The following is a 23,157-nucleotide window of genomic DNA, read 5'->3' on the forward strand; positions in this document are numbered from 1 at the left end:
TATTTGCTGCTCTGGTTTCAGGTGCCCTTTTAACTTTCTTTGAGTAAATTATTTCAAATGCATACAGATATAGATGGTTGGAAATAGAAACAGTTCTGCCTTCTCAGCCCACTGAACTTGATATGATCCCAGGATCTTGAAGGTCATTCTCAGTGTCCTGGGTCTGGATTACAAAAGAAAACTGAACAGGTACAAGTTGGGGCCACACTTAAGTTTTCAGAAGTGCTTGGATGGAGTCTGAGAGCATTTGCAAGTGTAAAAGAAGTCAATGGTGTAATGTGAGCTCCTCCAAAAAAAATCACACAAATGCAAGCACACATACATGGAGAGAGAGAGAGAGAGAGAGAGAGAGAGAGAGAGAGAGAGAGAGAGAGAGAGAGAGAGAGAGAGCACTTTTGGGATTATATCTCCACATCAGAGGAAACAGTGAACCTCTCTTACCCAAGGCCACCTGATGTCTTGTGTCCCATTTTCATTTCCCTGTTTTAAAGAGTCCTGACATTTAAATGCTGTCCAGAGGTGAATGAGAAAGATGAAAAGAGCGTTGTGCACCCTTATATCTACCCGGGATGGCTACTGTCCCATTCTCCTGGAAAGAAAACTTTGCAGTGAGGCTAAGGCATTGCTTCAGCCTTACATTTAAAATAACTGGGAAGAAAACCGACATAGCTATCAGTACAGTGTAGTTCTTGAATAGGGAAGAGCCCTTCATCATCAGAGCCATTCAAATGGAACCTGTTCGGATGATGTTCTGGCACGAATTCTGACTAGATGAGCCTGTATGCCCTCCTAGCTCTGAAAAGCCACGACTTTACATTGTTTCTGGGCCTGAAGCTGCTCGGTTCAATGTAGTCACCACTAGCACCATGTGGTAATTTGAGTTAATTAAACAAAAGTGTAGTTCCTTAGTCACATTCAGACTGTTTGAAGTGCTTAGTAGCTATGTGTAGCTAGTAATTACCATCAAACATTATGGGTATCAAATGTTTTCCTGACCCCGGAAAGTTCTGTGGGATGATGCTAGCCTAGGACATCTGTGACCCTGGGGGTTAAAGAGTCAGTTCTGCATAGTAATCATGAGGCTCAGGACAAGGTGACTTGTCTATTAAAGACCATAGAGCACCCAGCCCTCCTTCCCTTTTCCTTTTTGTTCATTCAAAAGAACTCTGAGTTAAGATAGTCAAGCCCCAGCTCTGTTATAAAACTATATGTGATGACCTTCGGTGGCTCACTTTTCTTCTTCAAACATAAGTCCTCTTTGGAGATGATTCTTCCCAGATCTAATAGCCTAATAAAATATTACATTATGGCTGTTCCAACTTGGTACCTTCCCAAGAAGAGTAACAGTTTGTGCCAAGAACATGGATTTTATTTCACTGCCCAGGTTGGTGTGGCCCAGTGGAAAGATCCTAGAACTCTGAGTTTGTCTTAGTTCAGATGACCTTGGCAAAGTACTAGATCTCACTGCACCAGAGTCTATCATCTGGAAAATGGAAATACTGATTTTTCATGTGTAGGCAATCATGACTTTCAGTGAGCATTCAACAAATGCTTCCAGGGATAAAAAAAAAATGAGTGGAGTTACCCCTCAGGTGAATGGCAGATACAGAGAGTGAGTGGGTAGAACCCTTCCTTTATCCACCTGTTTGGGGGATGCATTAAAAGAGAGTGAACCTGACTCTTACTGAAGCATGGACGACAGTCAGGAGCCCTGGATGGCAGGAAGTAGTGTGGATTTCCAGACAGCTGCAGCACTCCTACCAGTCTTACATGAAGCAGGAGGCAGGAGTTGCAATTTAGTGGAGAGGAATCTGCGTCTCTGCCTCTGGCATCTGCTCTTCCCCTAATCACAACGAGAAACTTCTCCCACATCTCACCCACTTAGAGGCCCCAGTCAGACAGAGAGAGCCTTGTACTGAATATGCACCTTTGACAGTCTGGTAGATTTTTCTTGGTTGTGAGCCTGGCCTTTTATGGCTAAGCCACCTCTCCAGACCAACCTGGTAGATTTTTAAAAGTAAGTTTTAAGGTGCATGAATCTATCACCACACTTTCCTAAAAAGACATCGGCCCTACTGTGTGTCAGATATGCCTATGGTACCTTTAGATACTCCTAACTCCATGGTTCTTTCTTTCCATTTGAGTCAGCTCCTGGGAAAGTATACGAAATCCATTCACTAAAGTGAATTATACATTTAGTTTCAATTGAGTTCCTGCCCTAGTAAAGCTTTGAAACTAGATGTGGAAGTCAGTGTACTGAGTTCACCATAATGTACAACCTGATGGGGCAGGTCAGGCGTTAGGCAGAAGATTGTGATAGGAGGTAGGTTATGATAGCTATGACCACTGAGACAGACACCTCCCGTAGCACTTAAGGAAAGAATAGTCGTGTATGCCTGGGCCTCATGGAGAACATGGCTAGGCCTAGAAGGTAATCAAGAATTCATTTTGCTATGAGGATAAACACACAGCAAGAACAGAGGCATGGAGATAGAAACTTTCAATGCACAGCCAGAAACCTGTGACTGTGTTTTTGTCTGAACTGAAGCACAGCGTGCATGTAGAGGTCAGCAGGAGATGACAGGTTGGGCCAGATGCCAGGGCCAGATGCCCTGAATGCCTAGGTAAAGGATTCGGACTTCCAACACAAGGTGTTTAAGACACGTTGGAGAGTTCCGAACAGGGAAAAATGTGATGGGATCAAACTGCATCTGAGATGTTACCATGAGGCTCTATCCCCAGTGCTCTCTTAGAGTGGCATTATCAGGTGGCAGGTGCAGAGAGGAACACAAAGGATGGAGCCACAAAAGCAGACACCTGTCCTATTTGTGAGGAGGGCTGCATCCACAGGCACAGAGGTAAACCAATCCTCACAATCAAAGCTGTTGTTTCCAGGAGCCAGCTGGCTGCTCTCTGCTCTCCCTGCTCCCACAGGTGGGATTGCAGGTCCCTAGGAGGGCTTGCTCATAGAAGCCCTGGCACCTCCAGAGTCTGCTCTCTGCTGCCATTCTCCTGGTGTCTTTAGAATGAACATTCCCCTGGGGACCGGCCTGCTCTGGGGAGTTTGTATTCACTCAGAGAATAGGGTGTTAACAACAGACTGGGGAAAATCTGTAGCTTGATCTTCAAAGAATGAAATTGTACACATCTCCTCTGCTAGACTAGCAGTACTGCATGTCAGGAACTGTTGTACAAATTTTTTTTTTGCTCCCCAGTGTCTAGAATAAGGCCTGTTTACATAGCAACCATGTCAAAGTCACGGTTTATTGAGCACTTACTTTGGGGCCAGTCTTTGTGCCTAGGAATCTTACACACAAGTGGCTCTCTTAGCTTCTGAGCTATGTTACTCAAGTGATGCCACTCAGAAAGGCACAAAGTCACGCATCTGGAAAGTGAACAGGATTCATATCTAAAGCTCCCATATGCCAAAGCTGTTCTTAACCTCTATATCTTTTTCCATTCTATATTGGGATCTCAATTTCAGTTAAAGTAACGTAAGTATACGCTTTGGAGTAACTTATTTCAAAATGTGGTTCCTTAACACTCTAACTAGCACCTGTCAAAGATGAAGGCTGATGAGAACAGAAAGGATGTCCCTGAGGTCTATAAAGAAGATCTTTGCAGCAGCCAGTGATGGCCAGGGGTAGTATAGGATATTCATGTAGTTGTGAACTTCGTGTTCTCAGAAATGTCTGTGATAGATACTCAGCCCTTCATGGGTTCCTCCCAAATTTTCAAGGCCACTTCTAGCACCAAGGCTCTCAAGTTTATTGTTATTATTGGGTCCTTTTGTAGTGGGTAGGTGGACTGCAAACTCACAAGAAGAGAGATCTAGGGCATGTGGAAATGTTGAAAATCTCTGACAGGGTTGTCTGTGATGTCAGCCATTCAGTCACCTGCATTTGGGCCACCCTAATCCAGAAAGGAGTGGCTTCTTCACTCACAGCTTTGTCTAGACAAGAGCTGTGCTGGCCTAGAAATGCCAACCTTCTTGTAAGAAATTCTGGATGAATGAAATGAGCAAGATCCTGATAGTTCAAGACAAGAGAAATTCTCCAGGGCACTGCCTATAACATTGGAAGCCCTGAGCTCTAGAGGGTCAACATGTCACCAATACAGAGGCTGAAGGTCACCATTTTGGGGACATGTTTCAGGTTAGCAAAAGGCCTAACATTTGCAGTCCTTCTGCTAGAGTTTAACAAATGTTTGAGGAAAGTTGAACTTTTTGGGTCTGAGGATAAGCATTTAGATGCCAGATTGAGCAAATCATTTTCCTATCTCTTTTGCCTGGTCCTCTCCAGAGGTACTGCACAGAGGTCTAAAAGAACAATAAGCTATGGCTCTAAATAGAGGAGAAAAACTGAAGAGGGCTTAGGCTGGGAGTAGAACAACCCAGATACTGCTTACCTTTTGATCGGTTAGTGCTCTGTGCCTGGGTCAGTCTCTGGGGATCTGTGGCTCTAATTCTGCCTCAGGATCATCTTTGGGGGAAATGGTTTTGACTGTGTCATTGACTTTCCAATGCCAACTCTGTTTGCCCTGCAGAGTCTGCCCTCAACATGCTCCTTTCTGGACCCCAGCTCAAGCTGCCCCAAACCAGTAGAAACCAAGGTCTTTGCTTTGTTTTATACAGCCGTTGCATAGTAGAAAATGTACACTGCCAGGCATTTTCCTAAACCTTTGACCTTCCTCAAAGCAGAAGGCTGTTAACAGGTCCCCATTTCCTCATCCATCCTACCACCTATCTCACTACAACTCTATCTTCTCCCTGGTCCTTCTAACCCCCAACTTACCCCCGCCCCCCCCCCCATGTTTGAGTCACACTAAGATATAACCCTGCCATGACACACATCTTGTGACTTTGTGACAATGGGTCACTGTGTTTGCGCATCCATTCACCCCATATTTATTTGGTAAATCCTGTGAGGAGCCTGTTGCCTCTGTTGAAGGTGAACGAGACACCTGGTTTGTGCTGTGTTCCCATCACACAGATTAGATCCTCCAGAAGTATTTGTGGTATCTCATTCTGAAGCAGACTCCTCTTAGTCCTTCCAACCTCAGGCACTAGTGAGTAAGAAGCTTATCTTAGCTCTTCAGTTAGTGAGGGCACATAGCTATGATTCTGGGTGCTTGGCTCAGTGATCATATCAGTGGAGGAATCAAGCTATGGTTAACTCTAAAGAATCCCAAATACCAGCATCATCCATCATGAGCTGTGGGTGTTCATTCATTTTTTTTTCCAGTATGTTTTGTACCTTCGGCATATTTCAGGCTCTGTGCTGAGAGGTGGAGCCACAGACATAGATAAGACACATATACACCCACCTCAAGAAAACCACAAGACTAGATGGTGCATTAAGATCCGAATGAGTGGACCACTAAGGAGGATCTCAGGGTGAGGCAATATCAGACAGAGAAGACTGCCAAAAGAAGGTGGCATTTGAGCTAAGCCCTTACAAGAGTCAGACTTGGTCTCTTTCCCCTGAGCGAAGGCATGCAGTGGGGAGGTTGAACTTTGATGGAACACAGATATATTCAGATAACATCAGTAACTAGCAAGGTGAGACAAGGTGAACCTTAGAACTGTGGATGGGTTTCCTCCTTCCTACCATTGCTTCCTCCTGAATGTTATAACCTGTTCTTGCCCCTTAGAGGACTGGGATAGGAGCACTTTCTGTGGAGTAGAATTACTCCACATAACAGTTACATGGAGTTCTTGATCCTTCAGCTCCCCGGCCGGCCCCAGATGCACACAGATACCTACCATGTAAAAGCTACTCTGCTTTCTCTGCCATATTCTGGGAAGATGTGGCACATACAGAGGCCTCCAAGGCTACCCATGGATTTCTAGAAGATATAGATACTGGAGGCAGCTGCCTGGCTCCATCAGTGAGAGGAGGCTAGCGAGGCAGATTAGTCATTCACATCATTTTCTGTTGAGTCAACATCTATTTTTAGGTATAGAACTCATAAAGGGGCCTAGTGTCCTTGTCATAGAAAGGGAGAATATGCCATGAGTAAGGGGTCTGTTCATCCTTAATCCTCTCTCTGCACTCATTTTCTTTGCCTGAAGATCTCATAAATAAGGCCCACTTTGCTGTTCAAAGTTTAGCTCTTAATGTCAATGGTCTGATTTAGGATGACATTTGTTGTGGACCCATGCTTTTTGTACACACAGAATCACACACACACACACACACACACACACACACACACACACACACACACACAATCATGCACATGCACACACTCTCACTCTAATGGATTTAGCAAGTCTCCTGAATCTGTTATATAGATTAAAAGAAACTGCCAGCTGAAAAATGCTAAGGCATATAGATCCCTTCCTGTCCACCACTGTCAGATGTAGTCAGAAATGACTGTTTTCATCGTCTATTCTGAGCCCTAACTGCCCCAGAAATAGCTTTAGCAGGAAAGTGCTTTTGTTAGACTAGCTGTAAATTATATTTCAAATGTCTGATGTTGTTTTCTTAAAAAATAAATAAATAAGTAAATGAAAGTCTAAAATTAATGACTGCTGGGGTTTGCTTTGCTTATGTGTACTGCTAAAGATTTGGCTTCTTGCAGATGGAATTTCAGATCTGTTTACACTTCTGTGTTAGCTTTTTGGGGAGGAAAAAAAAAAGCAGTTGAGAGATCTGGGAGAACAAATTTACAAAGTCAAGCTTATTATAACCACCGGTGAGGCTCTTGTCTCTAACCACTGTCCTTCCCCTCCCTCTTATCCACTGTGCCCCCATTTTTTTGTTTGTTGTGATTCTATCTGCCCTGCCTCAAAGTGAGAGGCAACTGATCCTTGCAGATGTGCAAGGTCACATATCGAGTTTAGCAAGCAGATGTTCATTCAACCCCATTTCACCAGCACTTTGTCATTCAGCGAGAGCAGACCTCGTGGGAACAGATTGGAGCAACACAAAGGAGGGGACCAAAAACATCGTGCAGAGAACCTGACCGCTTTGATGCTTTGGATAAGGGAATGGGCACAGGGAGGATGGCATGGAGAGAAATGTACAGAGCAGAATTTCACGGGCTTTCTTTTTTCTTTTTGGCTTATTCAAAGATTATTATGTGTTGGATACAGTAAATCATCTATACTCCCACATCCAGGAGGTAAATCTTCAGAACTTCACGCGTGGGTAGTTCTGCATTTAACAGCTGCCATACAGTAGCTATCTGTTCACACTCACAGACCTTTATCTGTGCATTTGTTTTAAGTTTCTGTTGACAAGTCTCCTTTTGTTCATCTCTTGCTGTTCTCCTATTGTTATTCCTACACAAGAATCGTGGGTCCTAAGGACGGACAAGGGACTGTCATCTTGGTTGTTACTTCAGTCTCCACTCTAAGGATGAGTGCCTGTTGTGCATTTAGCACCTCTCACCTTCTCCTAGGTGTCCTATGCCCGCCCGAGCTCAGCCTCAATCAGGGATGCTAACCTGTACGTTAGTGGCCTTCCCAAGACCATGACCCAGAAGGAACTGGAGCAGCTTTTCTCGCAATACGGTCGCATCATCACCTCACGCATCCTGGTCGATCAAGTCACAGGTTAAGTGCTTCTTTGTAATTGATTCCCCTGTATGTCTGTGCCATGTGACCCACAGAAGTAGGCTTGTGGATGTTGCAGGTGAGGATGCAGACCCTGAACAGGCGGATTCCTGACCCTTGTACATGGACTACCTAAATTTAAAATGGGCCGTCTTGAGACTCCAGAGTCTCTACCATGGAAATACAACTAAACTACTTGGCAGGGTCATGAAAGAAGATTTGGGTATCAAGTTAAGAGTGGGGTTCTATGGCCTTCAAAGTCTGTCTCAGCTTTCAGCCTTCATCCAGTGGGTAAAACTATATGTACAGCTCTAGCTCCAGAACACAGTGATGTAAAGTTAGAAGGGACTTCAAGCTGTTTTATTCTACATATTGGGAGTCATCTAAAGGGGGAGGTCAGATTTCCCACTAGCTAAGTCAGCAGTGCATGGGTATGATCCCAGGCTAAGGTGCTACGGTTCTTTGTCCATAAGAAAGAAACCCAACCAGCGCCTCTCAGGAAGAGATGTAAGGTCGCTGGGGCTGCACTGTCAGTGACAGTGTCTTTTGCCTATTCCTGATTTGATCTCAATTTGAAATGTTTCCCCTGAGAGTAGAGGTAAACATGCATGTTTACCATTTGATCCATGCACCCATCCCCAGTGGTGTTGACTCCACCTCAAACACTGTGCAGAGAGACACTCAGGACCAAGGATAAAGGAGACATAGAGCCTGCCCTCACAGGACTCCAATGTGATCATGTGAGGTGCTTGCTAGAGACTGTCCAGTGTCCCATGAGAGCTCAGAAGAAGGTGTACTGGGCCTCCTTGTGATTGTTGGAAAGGCTCCATGGCAGAGGCAATTTTGGAACATAGCTTTGGGGAATGATTCAGTTTCCTGGCAAAAAAGGAAGGGATAGAACAGTCTAGAGGCAGAGGATGGTATAGCCCAAGGTTTGGTGTTAAGAAAGAATAAAAGCTGTTCAATGCAGGTTGGGGTGGCTGGTGTAAGGTTCAGTAGGAGATTTGAGACCAGACTGCCAAAGGTAATAATTGCTATCCTGAAAAGTCTGAATTTTATCTGCATGTAGCAAAGATCCAGGGAAAGGTAATCTGTAGGTTTTATTTGTTTCTGTTTAAGACAACAAAGAATAAGTGGCCGACATAAAGTCCATCATTCAAAGGGTGCAGAAAAAGCACAGAATATGTTCCTAAAGGGTGCGGTGAGTGGCCAGAGGTTCAGTTATGAGGTATGAAAGGCACCCTCAGAACTAGATAGTGTTAGGTGGTCAGTTAAAGGTAGATAGGGACTAGGCAGGGCAATTGTAGAGGCCTGGAGGGAAACACCCACTGTGTTCTGCTTGGAGACATCTGCGCAGAGCCATGCTGGTAGAAAGGCACCCAGACAGATGCCTTTTGGTGAGTGACAGAAATTCAAGGAGCTGGCTCACAAGTGGATTGAGTCACCACAAAGTATCTACAGGGTGCTCCCCAGTGATAGCTCCCGACTGTCTGGGTCACTCTTTGCAAATGCTGTTTTTCCTTCCCCAGGAGTCTCTAGAGGGGTGGGATTCATCCGCTTTGATAAGAGGATCGAGGCAGAAGAAGCCATCAAAGGGCTGAATGGCCAGAAGCCCAGCGGTGCTACAGAACCGATTACTGTGAAGTTTGCCAACAACCCCAGCCAGAAGTCCAGCCAGGCTCTGCTCTCCCAGCTCTACCAGTCCCCAAACAGGCGCTACCCTGGCCCTCTCCACCACCAGGCTCAAAGGTTCAGGTAGGCATGTCTGCTACTCACCACACCATCACCAGTATGGAGTGGGGCATGGGCCAGAGAACCTACAGCTCTGAAGGGCAGAACAAGGCAAACAGCCTCTGCTCCACCCAAGCCATCACTATGGGACACTTCCCCCAGAGCACCATTTGCCACTCCTATAAAATACAAGAGGACTACTCTTACCAGCCCTCTCCCAGCTTTTCACTGTGACTACTGGTTAAACTTGAGAATCATTAGTAGAAACAAAATCTCTGTGTTTAGCCAGACAAGAAGAATCAATTTCAATGGAGCTAATCACTGAGATGTATGCAGCTGCTCAGAGTTAAGGCAGGGTAGACCCTGGCCAGGAGTGACTTGTCCTTGCCTCTTTTCCTAGGTGATGCTGGAATCCAGGGGAGGAGAGACTCTCTTTAATATTAACTTTACTCTCTTAAGTCTCGTACTCTGGGAAGATGAAAAGGAAGATTCAATCATACCTTACTAGTGTTTTCTTTGGGTACCCAAACCCCAGGAAGTCCCTGGTACAATGGACAGTTCCCTGTGGGACCTTCCTGAGAGGTGGATTTTTTTTCCCAGGAAAGCAGTTAGACTTTAGCCAGCCTCTGTTGTGCAGGGAGAACACGGTCTTGACTCGCCCCCTCCCCCCATAGTAAGTTCTAAGCGAGTACCATATTCTGCCCATGTACCAACTTCCCTTTAATGAAAGGGTTTTCTTCCTGGTCAAACCTCACATGAGAAAATAGGGGGTCCTTCTCTCTATGATAAAACAGTCCATCTGGCCACAGTGAAGGAAGAAATGAGACTTTCCATGTGTCCTCCTATGCCCCATAACTCTGAAATAGTTAATAATTTCATGAAGGGTCCGAGCCATCTAATTTCTATTTTGTATGAAAGCACATGTAGTATTTATGTAAAAAGCCTTTCCAGCAAGCTTCTAATGGTGGAAACTATGGTTACTGCTGCCCCATGGTGTGAATAACTTGTCCCCAAGTAAGGTATGCACGTGAGGAAGATTATAACATAATGACATTTTGCTAGGAGATGCTTTAGGGCTGTTACGTAGTAAGCTTTTTTTTTTTTCTTTTAATCTTAGCTCACAAAAACTCCCTGCCTTCCCAATTGTGGGTGTGGCCAGATATAATGAAAGCAGCTAGACTAACAGATCTGTTCTTATGTGTAGTCTGTGATCATGTGCTGTTAACCAGGAATAGAGACCTTTGCACACAAGTTTAGTTGTAATAAAAGGTAAATGATTTAAGAACACCCCCGCCCCATTTTAACAATTTCACAAGTAACATAAAAGTAAATCCACACAAATGTTCTGAGAGATGGCAGGGGAGAGCTGAATTAATTCAGACCTTGAAAGAAAACAGAATTCATTAGACACTTGCTTTAGACTCTAGAAGTGACCTGGACATGAATTACTTGCAATTGGAAACAGGAAAAGAGAGAACTACCAGTAGACAGTCTCCTGAGCAGTGGGGAAGTTGTCAAGCTTTTCTTCTTTGAAAATGGAGCATTCTTATTAATAGTTCCATTGAGTGATCTTGCCATCTGTGAGGCATTAACCCAGAGACCCTCCTTCTCTTTGCAGGCTGGACAATTTGCTTAATATGGCCTATGGCGTAAAGAGGTAATTAAAACTCCACAGATTGCCAGATGTCCGTGTTGGCACAGACTGGGGCTAGATTTTTTTTTTAATTCACTAACTTTACTTTTCTTTCAATTCTTCCTTTTTCTTCCACCAGCATGTCAAATTCTTAATTTTAATTTTGGACCTCAGTTAATTTTGTTTCTTTTAGGGCACACAAAAAAATGTATTTGTGTGTTTCACCTTTTCTTTTTTTTGCAGGTGGGCTTTCCCTGTGGTTCAGGTGCCACAGCTACCAAGCCCTGGGTCATCTGATCTGGTCCTGAGCAGCTTCCCTTGGGGAGAAAGCCCTGACTTTTCTGGCTGATTCTGCAAACTTGCTAAGCACCTGTTTTGCATTTCTGATGCCAGGATTCAGTTTCAGAGGGCAGATCCCGGCAAATCAAAATTAGAACATTTTGCTAATCGTGGTCGACAATCTGGCCAAATCATGAATTAAAACATGGATGGCTTTTTGACTCCCATCCCACTTCAGTGTGCATTTTAAGGCACATCTTGAGAATGAAGTGTATCTGTGTGCACCTCAACCAAGGGTTTCTTTTATTACAGGTTTTAGCCGTTATATAAGTCTTCTCTCAGTTATATGTGTGGGGGGTTGGGGGGTAAATTTGAGGTTTCTTTCATTTTTAAAGCCTTTTTATGGGGCTGGGGACTGAAGCAGGGTCAAGGGTTTGAGACTTTCTGAATGTAATCATAAAGCTTTCCAGGCCCAACCTAAAATCAGTCTTAGAAGTTAGGTGTGTTATGTAGCTGTATCCATGAGGTCCCTAAATGTGACCTGATAGACTCCATTGCACTGCCAGGGACATAGGATCTTTATCTTCTTTCTCAGTAGAGATGCACACCTTAATACAACTTCGTCAGTTGAGGGAGAAAGATGTGGGCTTTCATAGACCACAGCACACTCTTCACTTGTGCAGGGTCTTTTACCACTTGGTTATGCATGCTAAGTACCCTGACTCTGGAAATGAGCACACAGTGAAGGGAGTTAGTAGACTATACACTTTACTAGCAGAGTGCCAGCCTCTTGAATCTCAACCTCAGCACCAGTAAGGCTGACTAAATTATCTCCACGTATCTAACACACTGCTTGCCTAGTCCTGAGCATTCTGCATCTTTTCTAGCTCCATCCCATACCTTTGCTGCCCTCTAACTTTAGTGAGTTAGCACCAAATACTATGGGGAGAAGGTGATGCTTGGACACACATGAGACTAGGAAAGACTGGGCTGTACTCCATGTGTTGCCACATCATCCAGTGTCCATTCTAGTCCAGTGCAACCCAATCCAGCATAGCCAGCACTACTTGGTAACAAGAGTCTCCTTTTCACTGAACCCAGATTTGGATGTAGCCTCCATCCTACCTTGAGTGGTAATCCTACTTAAAACCCCTTCCTAGCCCTGACCTTGGCCTTATAGTAAGTACTTAGTTGCTTTCTGTGCATAAACTGAAAGGGATCAGAGGTTCACAGCTGAAGAAGAAATTGTTTATAAGTCAGTCTTTAGAAATAATATAAGTAATAATTAAGCCATTTTACCCCTTTAAGGATCTGAACCATGAATGGTTTTGCTTCTGCTTTATTGTTATTTTTTTAAGCAAAAGGGAAACTTGCTTTGGTGAATAATAACAAAAACTATATCTACTGAATTGTTATGCTTAGCATATCTTTAACAGACATATGATTATCTAAATTCTAGCTAAATATGGATTTTAATAAGACTTCTAAACCTCCAATAGTGTCTGCTTACATTTTAAAATAGTCATAACTTCCACTTTGTCCCATACTCCTATCTATTTTGGACTTCCTCTTCTCCAATTTCCTCCCCTTACCTCTCAAAAAAAAATCAACCAAAAGAAAAGCAATCTGGTCATCAATGAATAGGTCAAAACCCCCTGTTTAAGTTCAGTGTGAAACAAAGTGTTGCCAATACTGTTCTGCCATAGACTCTGGTATCCTAACTGTTTCTTCCACCACAAATGCCACATGGGTTTATTTAATCAGACAGTGAATAAAATCTGAAGGGGTTTTTTTCCTCTTCAAGACTACACAAAAAAAATTGAAATTTTCAACCTAATACAACAGTTGTTGCACCAAGGCTTTTCTAATGTATAGCAATTCAAAATTTATAACTACACAAACCACTTGAGGACTTTTCCAGTGATGCTCAGAGATGACTTCAAGATGATATAGTATTAAGGAGTAGTACATCTGTTATTACTGCTCCAGGTCTGTGGGAGAACCCTTATGAATAAATGCTAAATGGAATATGAGCCACTCATCTGGTTAATAACAAGAGAGGTCCTCATGTATTTATGACCTCAGTAACACCAAGAGGTCTTGGGTAGACGTAAGTGGGGGGACTGTGATGGTGGTGCAGTGAGCACCTCTAGAGCCATCCTTTAATCCGCCTAAAAAAATAAGTAAATTTTTCCAAGCGTTGACATCAAACAGATTGTCACTCCCTCAACCAAGAAACACGTATTTTTCCTATGGGCCAATGTGTCTATGAGAGCCCATATGCACATCACTGAATGAATAAACTCAACAGTAGAATGGATGAAACAGAGTCCCTTCCCTGAGAACTCAGTCTATGATGGGGTAGGTTCAGGGTGGGACAATGTATGTACATATAATGTGTTAGAACTGGGGGTCTCTTGTGGCTTTTAGGAAATGACTTGGCCATTCTCTTGGCATGAGCCTTAGCTGTCCAGTCACCCCATCAGAAGAAATGTCACAGATGTTAGCTTTTGCATTTTGGTTTTGAAACCCTGAAGACTCTCCTGCAAACACTCACTCAGCCCTTTGCCCCGTGTCTGTCTGTGCATCTGTGTGTCATCCATGGTCAGACTGATGTCTGGACCAGTCCCCCCTTCTGCTTGTCCCCCCAGGTTCTCCCCAATCACTATTGACGGGATGACAAGTCTTGTGGGAATGAACATCCCTGGTCACACAGGAACAGGCTGGTGCATCTTCGTCTATAACCTGTCCCCTGATTCTGATGAGAGTGTCCTCTGGCAGCTCTTTGGCCCTTTTGGCGCAGTGAACAACGTCAAGGTCATCCGTGACTTCAACACCAACAAGTGCAAGGGATTCGGCTTTGTCACCATGACCAACTACGATGAGGCAGCCATGGCCATCGCCAGCCTCAATGGTTATCGCCTGGGAGACAGAGTGTTGCAAGTTTCCTTTAAAACCAACAAAGCCCACAAATCCTGAATTTCTCACCCTTACTTATTAAAATATATATATAAATATATACGAACAAAACACGCGCGCACACACATACACAAAAGAGAGAGACAAACTTTCCAAGGCTTATATTCAACCATGGACTTTATAAGCCCGTGTTGCCTAAGTATTAAAACATTGGATTATCCTGAGGTGTACCAGGAAAGGATTTTATAATGCTTAGAAAAAAAAGAAAAAAAAAACAAAAAAAATACCTTTGATGCATTGAATGTTCTTTCATAGCTGTCGTTGTTGAATATAATATACATAGATAGCGATGTGCAGGGATTTTTACCCAGCCAGCTAACTTTACTACCTTCCTTGAAGGTGGGTCTTTTTAAGATGACCATTCGCTCATTTGAAGAAGAAAAACAAAAAACACAAAAAAATAATAAACAATTTTTACAAAGTAATGGGATTCAAAGGAAGAAAAAAAAGATTTTTCTTTTTTGTCAAAACGTTGATCCAATCAGATTGGTTAAAAACCCCCACACAAATTAAAGAGGAATAATAAAAATTGCAAAACTAAAAAAAAAACTTTTGCAAATTTTTTTATTTTTCCTTTTTTCTTTTCTATCATGTGAATTAAAACAGTCTTCTGTTAGGGGATGGGGAAAGGGGGTACCTGATGACATTAACAATTTAATAACATTAACATTGTTGCCAAAGAGGTGGTCTCTTTGCTGAAAATGGGTTTCAAGAAAAATCTATTTTTATAAAATATAAAGAATTTTTACAAGAGAATCTGGATTTGAGAAAAAAATATTTTGACTGGCTAATTTAGGGGAAATTGACAACTTTGTCGCGTTCATACTGCACTGGTAACTTTTTAGAGATCAAGATGTGTGTTTTAAACTGGATTCGTAGACTGTTTTTTGAAGGATGGGCTATAAACAGATGATCTTCATATCTTTTCATAGCATGTAATAATAATAAAAAATATTAATTGCTAGGGGAAAGGAGTGTTCATTCTACCCAGGGTACCACAATTCCCCACAGTCAAAACCCAAAAGCAAGGAGATGAGTTGAAAGACAGTTTTTCTTTAAGTCATCAGTATGGGATGTCAGCAGAACAAAAATTAAAAAGATTCATTTTCCTTTTAATCTAAAACTTCCTTAGTTTGAGCAGTAGGTGCTACAAAATTATTTACATATCTTAGTATCATAGTTAAATGTAAACGTGTTTAGGAGAGGAAAAAAGATACATTTGCTTTACATTCATTAAGCAATTTTCAAATTCACTTTGTAGCCCATGCTGATAAAATTGGGCTGTGTGGGTACATTTGAAACACTGTTTATGTTGCTTGAAACACTTATTTATTTAATTGCAGATGTGATGATGCCTATGGCCAAGATCAAATATAGCTAGATTGGCTAGACTACTTATTTGTTTACTTAAACTTTGGGAAGAAGCATATTATTGTGTCATTCTGTTGTGTGTGTATGTGTATATATAATATAAATATATATATATAAAGTTATTTTTTCTTTGGTTAATTTATTATAAGTTGTAACACTTGGCTAGTTTTGTTTGTATATGTCTCAAAATGTTTTCTTATGATATTTAAGTGACAGTTAAAGAGGTATCAAGGTAACTTGTGTAGAACTATTGTTTGATATATTGTCATGTTTGTTGTGAATATTTTTTCTTACTGCACAGTAGAAAAACTAAAAAAAAAAACTGGGTCTTTATTTTAATGTAATTCAGATTGGGGAAAACTAAACAGAGCTAAGGGAACAAAATGACTGGGAGCAAGCTCCCATGTCCAGTGCACTGATCATTTTAGTATGTTTGTGCTTTGTACGGTTATATATTTAAAACAAAAATGAAACAAAAAAAATCCAAGAGTTCATGCTCTTCCCTGGGTAATAGAAACAGTTACTCGCTATGCATAATCTAGTTGATAGTAAAATTTGCTATTGCTTTTCTTGTCTTGTTACATAAAATCTTTTCAATACAAGTTTAGTCTTAATGGTAATAAAACGTTATGGTTATTTATAACTTGTGCTTATTTTGTGCATTTTTTCCCATGCTGAACCCACTAAGCGCATGTAGACGGGACTGTTGTTTGCACATTGAAGAGGCAAACTTTGTAGTAGTCGTCGTAGTGGTAGACAGGTAACAAAAACCAAGGCTGCATCATAGACTACTCCTTTACATTTTTTTTCTATTTTTTTTCCTCTTTTCGGTTTTTGAAGAAAATAAATAAGTAACACCAGATTTCAGTTCAGAGAACACTCGTTCAACATTCAGGGAAACCTTTTTATGTCACCTGCTATGAATGAATGCAGTTTGCTGGCAAAGTTCTGATGCATTTGCTAAGCATTCATGGGAAAGGCACGCCAAAATCTCTTCTCTATGATGTGTTCAATCTGGGGGAAAAAAAAGGAAAAAAAATCTTAGGACCAGGCAGTTGTATACTTTAGTTATAAATGAATGACTTCATGTTAATCTTGCTAGTTTAGATGATTTCTGAGGGAAAGTATTGTGAATGTTTTTTTTCATAACCTTGTTGTGTTTGAATTATTTGTACTTTATCTGTCCAGACAATAAATGAAAGTGTGTAGAATGAATTTGAGCTTCCCAAATTTTTAAATGTGTTTATTCAAACTTTTTTTTATAATATAAGCAGAATTCCATGATATTCTCTCATTAAATAAAAAAAAAGTGTTAAGTTCTGTTTTGCAACTTAGCCCAGTCTCTCCAAGTTTACTCAGTCTTTAGATGTCAATGACCTAGTTCTGTACTACTCGAAGCATGGTCCCCAACCAGCATTACCCTTGTCATCTGAGAGCCTGTTAGAAATGCAGAATCTCAGGCTAAAGGCAAATTTATCCAGAACCACCTACCAGGATGAATCTCAGGTCCTTTAAAGGTTGAGGCACACTGGGCTAGTTGGTGAGCCAGATCTGTCATTTCATGTAGCATTACGACACGTTACTATCTGTTATTTATAAGAATACCTGTGGGTTGTTCAGAGGACAAAGTTCACTGTTTTCAAAGCATTCATTATACATCAGGCATGCCACATAGGGACTGCTGCATTCTCTCACTTGATCATCTTGGCACTCTGTGAAGAGTAGATCACATCATCCTTATCTCATGGGTGATGCAGGCAAGACTCAGTGAGATTGAGAAACCTGAAAAAAAAAAACAGCAAGTCTCCAATAGGATTGAATTGAGTCGGGATCTGCTTCTCCTGCCCTGTCCTCCACTGAGGTCAGGTTGAGGGCTGTATCAAGGAAGTAGACCATTTGTTCTGAGAGGTGACAGCCAAACAAGGGAGGTCATCTTTTTATTATTGAACTTACTTTTGTTTAGAAGTAGCAATGACCTGACTTTCTATTTGATAAGGAACCCGACACAAAGACTTGCTTGCACAGTGTAAAAAGAACATGATTTAGCCACAACCTATGGAGATGAAAAGTGCCTACCTTATCATTAAGTCACATTAAAATCTGCCCTGAACTTTAGGGAGTGAGCTTTTTGCCTATTTCCAAATGTGATCATTCCTTGATGATCCAGTGTCCAGCATTCATTTCCATTTTCTCACTAATTGAAAATTCATACCCAATAAAACATCACCATCCATAAACTGGTACTTCAAGAAAAAAATGTCCCCACTGATCCAGATGAATGAATAGTCCAATTCTCCTCCATTTCTCATTAACCCCTTTTTATTATTATATTAAATTACCACATCAGTTGGGATAATTAAATTCAGGGCATAGAATGGGATTTAATTAACCAAGCTAAATATTAAACCTCTAAGTCAGCCTGCACCTCAACAGTTGAACTCAAAAGGTCCCTTTAGTTTTTTCTAAATACAAACCCCCATGTTTCATTTAGAAAAGAAAATGAACAGTCAAACAAATAGCTTCCCCCCAAAATAACACAGCTTCACAAACATGTTTGTAGGGTCTCAAAGCTTTGCAATTAACCCTGTAATAGGTGCCACTCATTGGGGGTCATGCTGGGGTTGGAATATGGAAAGTTGTAATAATGTTTCTCATTCATATAGTTCATTCCTGCCCCAATAATAGATCCATGCAGAAAGTTTCACAAATAGATGTAGGTCTTTAAATAGGTTCTGAACATGTCCTTAGAAGGACATTCCACGCACACAACTCTTCCCAACATAGACACAATGTGTCTGCTTAATGTGGAATAAAAAATTCATCTTGTTGCAGCTGTCCATCCATTACCTTAAATCTCCAGGCAAATATAGTTTCCGTGGGTGTTTGTAGGGAGCTCTAGCAAATCACAAGAATTCAGAGAGATTATTAAATTTCTTTGAGGTCCAGGGTACATTATATTTCTCTAGGATGAAAAATTGCATGTCACAGAAGGCTGACAGCATTTACTTAGTGTTATTTCTATTGAAGAAATAAGGAGAGTGCAGTGTGTGTGTGTGTGTGTGTGTGTGTGTGTGTGTGTGTGTGTGTTCTGTGTCTATAATCATGCCTTATGAGCACTGCTCAAATCAAAATGTTACTTACCTCCTTTACCCAAGACCACACACTGACCAGATGATGATTTCAGCCAGAAAATTTTGTTCATTTGAGTCCTGTTAAAATTTCTTTCAAAATCAATTGTTTGTTCATTTGTGAATATAATATTCAGCTCCCCCAAGGAACAACATTCAAAGTCTTGTGGGACTGATACTTCTTAGACAACTTAAATATCCTAATTTAGCTCAGAGTCGCCTTTGCAATAGATGCTTCAAGAAGCCTCCACTCCTCTGAGCTGCTCTGTAGACACTGTGCATTCATTTCTCAATGGATGCACACATTCAAGCAGGTGGAAGCAATCCATTTGTTTCTCAATTCATGCACACATGTGAATAGGTAGAGGCAATGTACATTTTTTTCTTAGTGGATGCACACATTCGAACAAGTAGAGACAATGTGCATTCATTTCTTAATGGACACACATATGCAGCAGATAGAGGCAAGCTTTTGTACATCTAAGTATGAAGCTTCATTTTTTACTTTCAAATGTGAATTCAAAAACCATGCCTGGCAGACAGAAGAAATGTGTTTTCTAAATGGAAGTCATTAAAATCTTAATTTGAGGCCATCCTGCCTGAATTTCTCCCTCAGCCTTAAAGAGAGCTCAGGAACACTGCTGTATAATAAATACCCTACACCTTCCACTGCCTTTGTTCTACCTGATGAAAGGAATAATAAAAGGAAATTACATTTTATTTCCATGAGCTAAAAGCAAGTTTAATATTGTCCAAAAAATGACTAGTACCATTTCTTTATCTTATTAGCTTTTTGGCATATTAGGTAATAAGATAATTTCTCATGGTGCAGTATTTATGTAAGAATCGTATTTCTCTGTGTGTAGATCACTTCCAGAAGTGTCTGTTAACGGGAGAGAATGATGCATAATCGGCACTTAAGATTAAAATAGATCTGAGAACACGAAAGTGTTCCTTCAATTAAAGGAACAGTGTTGCTCCAGACTCATTTTTTTGTTTCTGCCACAGAATGAAAACTGGCTTAAAATCACCCAACCCCGCCGGGCGGTGGTGGCGCGCGCCTTTAATCCCAGCACTCGGGAGGCAGAGGCAGGTGGATCTTTGTGAGTTCGAGGCCAGCCTGGTCTACAGAGCGAGATCCAGGAAAGGCACAAAGCTACACAGAGAAACCCTGTCTCAAAAAACCAAAAAAAAAAAAAAAAAAAAATCACCCAACCCCAAGTCAATTACCAGAAGGCTTTCTATGCAAGTTCAGTTTAATCTACTGGTGGTTCAAGTTCAAAGTGGATTCACATGAGTCACCAGTTTGCCTTACAATTAATTCAGCCACTATCCAACCAAGTCCTTGAGGTGTAAGCAACTGTTTCTTAGGGACAGGACCAGTATGTTGAAAGCCTTTGCTGTTCTAACTGCTAACATGTGCGTTGTAGTGAAGGGCATCATCGTCCCTTTTACATTGAACAAAAAGACTCGGAGAGATTAGGTATCTTGTGCAAGTAGGTGACAAAGTAAGAAATCAAACCTGGGTCTGTAAAGTCCCTGGTACCCCATTATACCACCCTGGCTCTGAGCCAACTTCTGTTTCACAGGAGTCAAAACAATTACCAAATGGTCCTCCCTTCAGTAGACAGTAGAAATGAGTCTACTTATATAAGGGACAAGGGAAATCCCATTAATGTACTGTGCCTGGGGTTAAACCCTTCCTCAGATCTTTATTAGAAAAATGGATCAATCGCATAACAGGTTTTACAGACAAATTGATAACAAAAATCTGACAGTGATACTTTTAAAGCACTGTTGTCTAACGGTGATTTAAAAATAAAATTGGATTATTGACAGGTCTGTGTTAATTACCGAAAGTTATTGAGATAAAAAGCAGTTGAGGATGGAAGTGGAATGTAAGAGTATTGTTGTGTCCTCCAGGGTAAACCGTGTGACTCACAGGACACACAGAAGAGAAGGAACCCTCTCCTTTGAGCCTGAGTCCCACTTGTGAGCAGCCTTCCTCATGACTTAGTCCTCCTTAGAGATACTACTGTCCATAGCATCACTGTAGCAATTAAGTTTCAACACTTGACTTCCGGGTGCATTCAGACCATAGAAGTGGCGAAGTGATGGTAACAGAGACAATAAGTATAACATCCCTCTTTATAAAAAGAACACTGTCCTTCTAGGTGCCCTTGAGAGTGGCCCCACTTGTCTCCACAGGAGGCATCGTGTTAGCTGGCAGCATCTGGTGAGCTCTCCTTTCATTAACTCTATTGCCCCTGAATTCTTAGAACATTACTAAGAGACACAAAACAGAATCCTCACTTAATATCTGACAAAAAAAAAAAAACAGGCCTAGAGAAATCTAGCTTCAATCCAATATCCCTCCGCTAAAATATATTGGTGATGTTTAATATACCACTCCTATTTCTTGACCACCCACTTGGAATGAGGTTCACCTGGGTAGGGTGTTGAGGTGAAATCTGCTGAGGCCCTAGCCAACTCCATGCTAGAACCCTTCCTCTAAACACTATGTGCTGGAAACTACAGCAGGGGCATGGTGAACAGAACGGCCAGACTGCTTTCTCTTATGCCTATTTTGTGAGTAGCACTTCAGCAGATTATGAGGGAAAGCAATACAGAATGTGAATCTGGAGTTTGATACAAAGATGCATAGGACAATGATGTGCCCGCTGTCAGTGCCAGAGGAAGAACTGCAGGACATCTTGAAGACTGGTGAGAAGGGGGAGGAGGAATACTCTGGAATCCAGCAAAGAAGAACCGTGTAAGTCACACCGCTGTCCCAGTGAGCTAGAGGAAGCCCTAGGAAATCAGTTCAACCTCTGCACTTGAATCCTTAAGGGAAAGGGGGTTTTACATTGCCCACACTGTTCTCTCATTCCACAGCCGTCAGGATTCCTCTCCTTAAAATGCTATTCCTCTCAAAGGAAACACAACACACATTCTGAGAAGTCCTCCGTGACCCTGGGTTGGGTTAGGGATTCCTTGATGATTCTGTATATCACAATATTCTTTGTGTGGCGAATTTGAACTACTGGATACACGCCTTCCTGGGGACAGAGGAATCAATCAGTCAGTGGCTACCTTAGAAGAGCTCAAGTGTAAGCAGGGTATAATGCGCCCATATCAAAGACATGGGGTGCTGGGGGAGCATAGAGGAAGCAGCAGTCAATTTCAGCTATGGTGGGGTGGGGCAGAGTCAGCGTGTAACAAGGAAAGGCTTGCTAGAGGAAGTAGCCAGAGGAAGCAGCCAGACATCGAAAGATGAATCAGCCTGAAACAGGCATTGGGTGAGAGGAGAAGTAACAGGTCGGGAATGACGGAGTGACCCAGGACAAGAGTTAGAGACTGTGGCTCTCCCAGGAACTTGCTAATTTCTGGAGATTGGGGAGGGTGGGGCCCAACATGTTGAAAAGGTTAGAGTGTACTGGAAAGTGAGAGCCAGTGAAATGCTAAAAAGTGCCCAGTGACCTCGCAGCAGGAGGAGGGTGCGATGCTGGGGTGAGTCACCAAGCCACAGAAAGGACTCTGATTTTTATCATAATTCAAAGTAATGAGAGCCAGGCACAGTGGCACATGTATGTAATCTCAACTCTTGGAAGGCTGAAGCAGGATAGTAAATCCAAAGCCACCTAGGCTACACAGTGAGCTGCAGACCTACCTAGGCTATATTCCAAGTCTGTCTCAAAAAAACACAAAGCAAGGCTAGGAGATAGCTCTGTCTGTGAAGTGCTGGCCTTGCTGACTTCAGTTTAAATACCCAGAACCATTTTTTTTAAGTCAGGTATGCTAGCAAACTTGTGATCTTCACAGTGGAGAGGCAGAGATGGACAGATCCCTGGGACTCAGTGTCCAGCCAGCCTAGTCTCCTTGGTAAGTTCCAGAGCAATGAGGGCCCTTGTCTCAAAATAGTGAATGGAGTATGAGGGAATGATATGCAAGGTTGACCTCTGGCCTCCACATGTACAAATACACACACACACACACACACACACACACACACACACACACACACCTGGCACACATACACAAAATAAAATGGTGCATAAAGAAAGGCCTGTGTTCCAGCCAGAGACTCTTCTCAGCCTCAGCTTCTTCATTAGAGTGGTTAATTTTAGCTCCACGCCATCGAAATAACTGACTGCTGCAGTTTATATCTTGACTGTCTCCCAAAGGCCATGTTTTGGAAGCTTTTTACTGGGGTAAGGTGCTGCTAGGAGATTGCAGACCCTTAAAGAGGCAGGGCCTGGGGAGAGATCTTTAGGTCACTGGAGGTGGACATTGAAGAAGGTGATAGGATTACAGCCCCTCCTCCTCCTCCTTTCTCTCTCTCCCTCTTTTGCTTCCTGGACATCAGATAAGCAGATTTTTCTCTGCCGTGTACGTCCACCATGATTGGCTTCCATATCACAGGCCTAAAAGCAACGGAGTCACCTAACCATGGGTTTAAATCTATGAACCTTTTC

At 42.1% G+C, this 23,157-nt stretch overlaps 1 protein-coding gene across 8 annotated transcripts in view; it reads left to right on the forward strand.

Annotated features, from left to right (window-relative positions):
• Positions 1-16,769, forward strand: part of Elavl4 (ELAV like RNA binding protein 4) — a 141,392-nt gene extending 124,623 nt beyond the window's left edge. For 6 of the 8 annotated variants that reach the window (XM_052715417.1, XM_052715414.1, XM_052715412.1 and 3 more), the window contains exons 4-7: positions 7,408-7,561; positions 9,091-9,316; positions 10,911-10,949; positions 13,814-16,769. In XM_052715417.1, coding sequence (XP_052571377.1) covers positions 7,408-7,561; positions 9,091-9,316; positions 10,911-10,949; positions 13,814-14,183 — 789 coding nt within the window. In that variant the 3' untranslated portion in view covers positions 14,184-16,769. The remainder of the gene's footprint in view (positions 1-7,407; positions 7,562-9,090; positions 9,317-10,910; positions 10,950-13,813) is intronic. The other 2 variants (XM_052715413.1, XM_052715415.1) reach the window with 2 other exon arrangements.
• Positions 16,770-23,157: the final 6,388 nt, after the last annotated feature.

This window comes from Peromyscus californicus, unplaced genomic scaffold (genome assembly GCF_007827085.1).
Source record: "Peromyscus californicus insignis strain IS unplaced genomic scaffold, ASM782708v3 Scaffold_5__1_contigs__length_169319896, whole genome shotgun sequence".
Lineage (NCBI taxonomy): Eukaryota > Metazoa > Chordata > Mammalia > Rodentia > Cricetidae > Peromyscus > Peromyscus californicus.